Consider the following 9464-nt stretch of genomic DNA (forward strand, 5'->3'; position numbering starts at 1 on the left):
GCGGCGTGGTGGCGCTGGCGATGGCGGGCATGGCGCTGCGCGCGGGGCGCGTCGGGGCGGGCGACTGGTGGCGGCGGGCGGACGTGCGCGGCGGGCGCTTGCGGACGTTCCGCAAGAGCGTGCTGTACGTGAAGCCGCACAAGACGGGGTCCGAGTCGTTCAAGCGGGTGCTGCAGGAGGTGGGGTGGTTCTACGGGCTGCGCGTGGAGAGCGCGTCCGGCGGGGCCGGCGGCGGCGACGTGCTGCTCAGGCACCGGGCGTACCGGGAGAAGGTGACGGAGCGGCGGCTGCGCGGGTGGGACGCGGGCGAGTTTAAGCGCGGGGAGAGGGAGCTGGTCAGGGTGGTGACGATTCGCAACCCCGTGGATAGGCTGTTTAGTCACTACTTTTCGAAGCGGCGCTTCGGCAACTTTACGCCGCGCAGGGGCGAGAGGCGGGGGCTGTCGGAGGGCGAGGAGGTCGACGACTTTGAGGAGTGGCTCGACCAGTACCCGGCGGAGCAGCAGGTGCGCTACCTGATGGACGCGCCGCGGAACCGGACGGCGTTCAGCGACGACGCGCGCGGCGTGGTGCACCGCGTGGACAAGATCGTGAGGTTGTACGACCACGTCGTGGTGGCGGAGCAGTGGCGCCTGTCGCTGTGCCTGTTCGGCTTCTCCGAGCGCATCCTGCCGCGCCTGCTCAGGCTGGCCGCGTACAACCGCAACGGCAGCAAGGCGAAAAGGTTCGACGTGCGCCGCGTGCTCGAGGACGCCCGCTTGTACGCAAAGGTCGTGCACAAGATCAGGTACGACTTTGTCCTGTACAAGGCCCTGTTCGCCAAGTTTGCCGCGCAGCTCGACCGCGCTGACGGTGCGGCGCTGCAGAGGTACTGCGCCCTGGTCAAGTGACGCGCGCCCCGCCCCAACCCGGCCCCCGCCCCGTCACGCTCCGCTTCCTGCCGCCGATCGGCCGATCGGCGGCACACGTCTTGCGCCGCCTTGCACCATCGGAAGAGAATAGACGCCGCCTTCCTTTCCTTTCCCCTCCCGCGGCGCCCGCCGTGCTTGACGCTTGTTTCCCCTGCATTATACATTGCCCGTGTAGTTTGTCCGTGATTGCTATCTGCGGCGCGCCTCCCGCCGCTGTAAAACAAAATACGTGCCACGGCGTCACTTGCGTGTCCGCGCCTTTCGCGCCCTCCAACCAGGGAGAACCCGCCCGCCCGCCGCATCGAACGACGCCCCGCTCGCGAGACGCCGTCGCTTTCCGCCCCGCCCAGCGCGCGGTCTGACGCGAGGCCCCGCTCCGCCGTCGCCTTGCCGCCGAGGGCCGCTTACCTGTGCACGGCGCGACGCCCCCCCTTTGTTCCACGCGTCTCGTTGTCATATATTCCGCGGCGACGCTGCGGCGACGCTTCGCTGCGCAAGCGCCCGCCTCCGAAAACCCATACAGTATACCACGAGCCGCGAGCGCTCGGGCCCGGCCGCGCGCGCTACCCAAAACCCCGCGCCGCGCCGCGCCGCGCCGCGCCCGCTCCGTGTGCCCCCGCCGCCGGCAGAGGGGTTTAGGGGTTAGGGGATTTAGGGATTTAGGGGATTTAGGGGATTTAGGGGATTAGGGGAGGCACGCGCCCGCAGACTCAAGACACCGTTCCGCGCCCGCGGGGCGCGGAGAGAGCCGACTCTGGCTCGCGCGGAGGCGCGCGGCTGACGGCTTCCGACAGAGGCGTAGGGCGTGTCTGGCAGCTCGCGTGTCTTGCAGCTCGTGTGTCTTGCCGCTCGTGTGTCTCGCAGCTCGGGAGATATGCGCACGGCTGTTGCCTACCGCCGAGATGACAGGTCATGACAAGTGGGCGTGGCGGTAGCGGCGCGGGTCGGGGCGTCGCGGGACCGCGGGACCGCGACCCGGGAGTACGACCCGGGGAGACGGGCAGATAAAGCGGCGACGCATTGGGTGTTCCCGCGCCGCGCTTGACACCTTCCGTGCCTGTAATTGGCGTATATAGGCCAATTGGCCGGCGGCGGAGGTGCGCGCCCCCCGCGCGGGAGGGGCGCGGCTGCGCGGCGGGGGCCGCGGGCACGGGCGAATCTCGCTGTCGCAATACCGTGGGCGGCGAGCTTGGGCGCAGGAACGGCAGCGCTTTGCGCAGGCGCGGTATCGGAATTCCTCGAGGAATTCCGGTCGCTGGCCCCCCCTCGCGCGAACGGTCGCGTGATCGCTTGCGCGAGGGGGGCCGGCGTCCGACCAAGGCGCCGCGGTTTCGCGCCGGCCCAGCTGCAGCGCCGCAGGTGGCAAGCAGGAAGCTTGGCCGTGCGGAGATATTTAGGGCGCGCGTAAAACCCCAACCCGCCGAACGGTGCGTCGGTCGCGGCGCTACGCATCCCGGACCATTACAGAGTTATACAAGGTTATTATAACCTTGGCTGTTTGCCGCGGAGCCGCGCACGCAACTTCGTGCGCATAAAACGGTATAGCGCGACGCTGTACGCTCTTTTGGTGCTGACAGTGCAAGCAATAAAGCTGCGATTATACCATTGCTCATGTTCAAGTTTGTAAAGGGCCTCAAATGTTACCGCCGTATCCACGGAAAACCTTCAAACGTTTTCCATGCATGTCGTTCTAATCTCCGTCCTTTAAAACATATCAGGTCGTGTACAACACAATACAGACATGCGCTAACCTCGCGTTTCTCCCGGCGTTTCTCGAGAAAAACATTCTACTTGTTCAACATCATCTCGATACTGCATTCCGGTCCTCTACCTCTAGTAGAAAGCAAGAAATCAGATGTAGTGAGAGCGTCCAGCAGCAAACGCACCGTTCCATGTTCCTCGGTGTATGATCAAGGGGGGCGCGTGAGGCGGAGAAGTGGAGCGGGCCGTAGGAGTGGTCACTTATTCGTTCCGCACTCCCCGCGTAAACCTTCAAACAGAGACAAAACTTTGAATCCTTTGCTTCCCGCGAGTCTCCTGTCGACAGACAGAGGAGAAACGATTTGCATCACACCATGTCACTGTAAACAAATATACAGTAGACTTCTTGTCCAGCTTATTGTCATGCTTCGTACCCACCCGTTTCTGAGCGGCCCCTGCATCTCTCCTGCATCTTCCGGAGAGCCCCATAAGGCCATATCGCACTGTACGGTACCTAGTATATTGTTTGCAAGACCTTTGCTCTGTCTCGTATGAACTTAACTACTCTTGTGTTTAAAACAGATAGACCACTGAATGTCTTAGTTTACAATTGCACACAATTTCGAAACGCACTTGCCCTCGGCAGTGATCTCGCGATACCAGTTTTTGAGTACATTGAAAGGCCCAAGTACCCCAGCACGACACAAATAATATTTGTCTGCAGCACGACTCATATATATTATATGAGTCCTGCTGCAGACTGCCCCTCGTAGGGGCTTGGGCTGCCCGCAAACTCGCACCAACTATATCATAGTTTTACATTATGACAAAAAAACAGGGTTCAATGCATTCTCAAACTGCTCCTCTACCGTACTGAACCATGTCTTCGGAAAACAAAAGAGGAGCGAAGCCTACTTCTCACCGCATCCTGGTTTGCCTCAAAATGCGAAACTCACGTGCACTGTGGCGTACCCTTCGGTACCTCATCCGTTTTTTTTCTTCTTACTATCAGGCAAATAGAAACGCAAAAAAAATCCAAAAAGTTGAAAAGGTAATCTCGTTTCCAGCCATATATAAAACTAACTACTGTGGCTCTCTAGCTACCCTTCGGTAGTACAGTAGTACCCTTTGTAGTGTCTAGTTAGACGAAGCGGTTTGCCTCATGTGAGGCCAGCTACGTATTAAATCCAACATGAATCTCAAGTCAATTTCGACACTATTTCTTTAACGCATTTGCCCTCTGCCGTAACATCTTGCAGAACACTGGATACAAATTTTGAAAGCACTGAGACACTAGCAACCTAAACAAGTTGCAATACCCAGATGATGTCTTAAACAGGCGTTATTGTTCAGTATTGGAACACAAAACGTTTCATGTTTGCCCACAAAAGCTCCCTTCCCAGGCATATCTAAAAATAATCGCAAACGACATACAGTTTTCACAAAACTCCATGCTCCCGCAACGCAGAACTCAACTGCGGTCGCAAGGCTATCCTTTTCCTTCCATTGACAACGAACACGTCGAAAATAATAATACAAGTTGAAAACTAGTCTCATACGAGGTCCCTTGTCATCTAGAGGTACTACACGAAATCGTCCCTGAGAGCCCACAAAGCCATAATCGTACTTGTGGAGTGCAAATCGATGCGTTTATGTGGTAGATGCATCTTGTAAGCGGTTTGATTGTAGCCACTGATAGCCGGTGATGATTCGAATAGAGAGGACGGTAATACAGTTGTAGACGGTCAACTGGAGAGACGCTTTTCACATATCAAGAAATTTCGATCTTACAAAGCTCGTTCCAAGGCAAATACATTAAAATTGAATAAAGGGGGCAAGTGTCTCTTGTTCAAATCCAGATATTGTAGAGTCTTGGAGATTATCTCGGTATTACAAGAGAAAAACGGTGACAGAGGGCGAGGAGCGGTGGAAAGAGAAACTCCCTCCGGTTTTCTCTGTAGCGCTGGCTGCTGCTGATCTTTTGCGCTATGTCGTGGGGTTGTGTCGCAAGGATTTGCAGTACAAGACGCAATAGCGCGTCTATTGCGAGTCTATTGCGTCTTGAACTGCAAATCCTTTCACAGTACAGTTCGCGGACTCCAGTAAACCTATGATACTTTCAAGGCCAAGTATCTGTGATTGGAGCATGGGCTTGCGACAAGCTCTTGTGGGGCGCAGCCTGCCTACTTGGATATTTTATTTCTTCTTGTTTCATCGCACGGTGGGAAGATGGAGCGTCAATTATTCTGCAAGTTTTATTACGTATACTTGTCTCGACTTGTTCCTCATTCAGTACCACCCTTACGGGGCATCACCCTCACTCACACTGTCGGCTTGTGCAAGAAGAGGGGGAGTTGATACCCGGATGCGTATTTATTTTGTTTTGTGCTTTACCAAAAAGGACGAGAACATGAAACATTATCTCAAAAAAATGGTCCTAGAGTATTTGTGGTTTCTGCAGTGCCAATGAAATTCATTTTGAGGAATGCGGAGCTAGACTGCCGGCAGTGCTTTGAGCTCCCGAGTGTCCGGTCTTTGTTAAAGGGGTGTACAGTAGAAGAGAGAACAGCAGCGATCCCCGGGCCTTTCTCCTTTGCTCAACCGTGAAACTGGCGCTGCTTCAGGATGTTTGTAATTGAAAAGGCAGAAAAGGGGGTTTTCTTGGGAGAAGGAGACGACATCTCAGGTGTGAGCTCGCACAACGGCATGGCGGACAGCAAGGAGACAGCAATCCTCAGCTACACCCTGCTTGCTGCCTTGCGCAGTTGTACAGCTAGCTGATGCTGATGCTATATACAAGTAAATTTAGCAGCGTCTGGAATTGTCGTGCATCCAGCCGAGCCTAGTCATGGCGTTGTTGCCAACAGCGGGAGAAACTTGTCTTGCACCATGTGGTATGGACAGGCCAACAATAGCGGGGTTCCTCCAATTGTGGGGGATTGGTTGCCTGCGGGGAATTTTTTAACGTTCATAGAGCTGGGCACAAAACCAATAAAAAATGTAAATGAAAAATGTCAATGGAAAGCGGCAGCTGTACGAAACTAGTGAAGATATGTCACGTGCGTTGAACGTTCGCTGTAATCCTCAGTAATCCTCACTGGTCTCTCAATCCCCATACAGTATGTGGCACCGTGTCTCCAAAAAAGATGTCGCGCTACTGCTGTGGACATCCCCTTGAAGATTCCCATTTCACTAATACCCAAGCACTCCATTCAAGAAAGCAGGCATCGAATCCTCGCATGAAACGTCATTACAATGCCCGAATTATTAAGAGAGGTCAGTGCAGAAAGGAAGCATGACTGCCACCATCAAACTGAAGATTGTATCTGCCAAGATAGGCATATTCCGGCAGGGAAAACCTGCAAGACAGATCGGTTTCTCTGACGAGAACCTTTTCTTTCCCTCGTCATACCCTATCGATCTACTGCTAGTTTGTAGGCAAATTGACATGACGAGCAGTGAAGCCCTGTCTTCTCTAAGTAAAACAACAAGCTGTTCGACCGCAGAGCGATTCCTCCCGTGACGACTGACCTGGACGAAAAAGAATCCCTTTGATTGATAAACCCCGCTCTTGCAGCGGACATTTCGAACTACAAGCAGTACCCGTAGCGCACACTATGACATTCGCAATATCAGCAGTCACCATCGTCGTTGACATTATTGGGATGGACGTGGCACTGGCTCGTTACCTTTTTGGTGAAGGAAGCTCCAAGTTAAAGAGCCGTGTCCCATTCGCATTGCACATCCTGTCGATGCACGAAGATATCTTCTCAGCAGTACTCAATCACAGTTATGTGTTAACCCCAGTTCTGTCGTAAACCTTGTACAGTATTCAATGCAGTATACTGCACGGTTGGGCAGCTTTCCGCAATCATCCTTTTCTTTTCATCTTATTCTACTCCAGTCTATTAGGTAGAAATGCGAAGACAATGCTGGGAACGGGAGTCAAATTGTTAGCCGCCGCAATTCGGCATTGGTGTTAGAAACCCATTCTACTGCACAGTACAGTAATGACTTTATATTTCCCGATTGGCCGTTCTTGTTGGATCCACTTGCAAGTAGATAGACGGTAAGAAAACGAAATCCTGTTGCCTTAACAGGCCCGTGCTACGTTTCGACGCAGCTCTGTTCCAGGGTGACGCCTCCAATTTACGGCTACCTCTCAAATCAGACAATTCTGAGGCCCTCCAGAGATCCTGTGTGCATTGCAATGCGACATCTGTAGCGGTGCAATGTTGAGTGAGATGCAATGTACAGTTCCCTTGGGTACTGTATGCTGTATGTTTTTGCAGTGCCCAGTCAAGAATTTGAAAGTATAATTGATGCCTCGCTTACGCAATCCTACGTAAATTATTCCCTGAGGCTTTCGTCTTTCTCTCTCGCAATGCGTGTGCCGAGCTGTCGTGTCATTAGGTATCACTTTGCAAAGTTGAAGTTCAAAGACTCGGCGTCCATTCATCCTTGTGACTCATCATAGTCAAGCACGCGGATAGAAGGCGTTTTCGAAATATGGCAATCAGAATTCTCTACCGTGCCGTACCGCCCGCTGTAAAACGATTCCTACGCCGCAGGTCTTCGAAGATTCCCACAAAGGTCTGATTCTAGCTAGTACTGTACATGCCCTCTACCATGAAGGGTCTCGTGGATTTGTGGTGTTTCCGCTTACCATGCAAACATGCCTCTCGCAAGGCCCCTGGAGCGCCGTCGTGGTAGATAGAGATACTTTACTACACCATATAAAATCTCTGTAGTCTTCTCCGGCAGCTCTCGACACTGACCCGGAGATAGAGCCCTCCTTCTTCCTCACCATCTGCGTCCTATTCCTTCCCGATGCAGACATCTTGAGTTCGCTTCTCCGTGCCCTCTCCATCGCAAGAATGAAATCCTCACCGAGAATTATCGTCCTTCTTTCTTTCATCGTCCTCGCTTCAATCGCAGGAGGCGCCACATTGTCATCCCCCGAACCGCAAATAGACCCCATGGTGCCCCTCCCTGCTTTATATGTCGTCTCCGCGCGACGCAACTCTATGCGGGGAACGATGCTGATGAATGGAAGCAACGTTTGCCCAGAAGACTATCCCCAAGGCTTCTCTGTACTCTGCGACGCACCGATGAGCGCTGAGTCTGCGCGATTCTTGGCAGACGACGAGCTGGTAGAAATTGAATACCACCTCCCATTCTACATCCAAGGCAACTTCAGGGGGCGAGTGAGGGCCTGGACAACATTTCCATCACGGACTGTCTTACAATGTAGACTGCGAGATGGCTCTTCCATCTCAGCCATGGTCAGCTTCACGTGTTGATGAGATGTGTCTGGATGTGGATGGATTAACTCTAACTACGGATTCTGCAAAAACGCTTCGTTGGCTATCTGTGAATGTGAGAAACTGCTTCTTTGAAAGAAATCTGGGAGCTTACATCTACTGTCTTGCACTTTTTTGTGCATGAATCCGTTGCCGGGCAAACTTAGAAAATGGGCATATATGCACATTGACTTCCCCCCGGGGTAGCTACGTATTTAAGGAAAAAGAAATTTTGGCAATCTTCCCCAGAGTATCCCCCTCTCGCAGCGCTCGTCAAGCAGTCGTCATGAAGCGTGTTCTAAGATGCTCGAGAGAAAGCAAAGAACGTTGTTCAGTATTTCATAGACTTTGACTTTGACCAACTTTAATGCGTCAGGCCAACACGGTAAACACAAAATCAACGAACGGCTCCAACAGGGTTACGTTACAAGCTGTACACGGCGCGGAATAATAAGCTGGTCATAATAAACTGCGAATGATGTTTTTCGAGATGAAAAAGATATCGAAATTTCCTGTTGTTAGTCCGACTCTACACAACACGAGAATGGTGAGGTGTAGACTTGCGACTACACGACTACCGTAGACGTTTAAAAAAAAACATTTTTAGTATGCTCCCCGTTGCATGCCCGCCCGCCTAAGTAGACGAGAGTGGGTCAAGCGAGATGCCGGCGATAACCGAAATGATAAGGACGGCGATCAAAACGGCCAGAGCGATCTTCTGTGTCTTGCTATCCGCCGCAGACTCGACCTCGACGAGGACCTGTGACAGGTCTGCGACATTATTATTCTCGTCGACGTCCGACACGCGGTAAACCCAGGTCCCTGGCTGCGGGTCCGGGACTAGAAAGCTGTAGCTTCCCCCTTCAGAGCCCTTCGATTGAAGCTCGGCGGGCTTGTCGCGAAAGTCGGACACCTTCTCCCAGTCTGGCGACTTGCCAGGACGTCTGTACACCACGAACCCCCTGTTCCCTTCCTCCGCGCCCGTCCCCCACTTGAGCTCCAGCTCGTCGCCCAGCATTCGCCACGTCATGCCTACGCCGCTCAACTCGCCGCTCTGCGGGTCCGCCGCGAGGCGGCCTGTGGCATCGGTGCGCTTCTTTATGACCTTGGAGTCATACTCTGTGATGGACGAAGCGCACCGAGAAGGCATGTAAGTACAGAAGAAAAAGGCGGCGACGTGTCAGACGCGAAGCCTTTGCACGCGGCAAGATGTCTCTCTGCAAGCGTGACGCGGCGGCGCCCAAAACGTACCGGCAATATTGGCCATCCAGGGGGCGTACGGCGTGCCGTCGGGCTTGAGGAGGTTTTTCTTGCCGCCGACCTTATCGCTTTTGACGGGCTGCTTCTGGTTGGCGGCCTTCTGGGCCTGGGCCTGGGCCTCCTCGTCCGAGAGGCCCATGCGCTTCATGTCGGCGTAGAAGCCGGGGTACGGCTCCGCGGCGGGGGGAGCCTGCGGCTCCTCCGGCGGCGGCGGCGGGGCGGGCGCGTCGCCCTCCGGCTGCTCGGCGCACATGGTCGGCAGCATGCGCGAGCGGCGCGGCGCGCGCAC

The 9464-nt window shown here is 54.1% G+C and overlaps 1 protein-coding gene across 1 annotated transcript; it reads right to left on the minus strand.

Annotated features, from left to right (window-relative positions):
• Nucleotides 1–511: 511 nt before the first annotated feature.
• CHC_T00002648001 (hypothetical protein) lies at nucleotides 512–1213 on the minus strand. Its single transcript, XM_005713835.1, has one exon. It carries the CDS (start codon nucleotides 1211–1213, stop codon nucleotides 512–514), a length of 702 nt encoding a protein of 233 aa, XP_005713892.1.
• Nucleotides 1214–9464: the final 8251 nt, after the last annotated feature.

The sequence above is a fragment of the Chondrus crispus genome, genomic scaffold (assembly GCF_000350225.1).
Source record: "Chondrus crispus Stackhouse genomic scaffold, scaffold_149, whole genome shotgun sequence".
NCBI classification, from domain to species: Eukaryota; Rhodophyta; class Florideophyceae; order Gigartinales; family Gigartinaceae; genus Chondrus; species Chondrus crispus.

Bases quoted from the DNA above. Each gene is read 5' to 3' on its own strand.
- CHC_T00002648001 (XM_005713835.1), bottom strand. From the start codon at position 1,213: ATGCGGCGGGCGGGCGGGTTCTCCCTGGTTGGAGGGCGCGAAAGGCGC.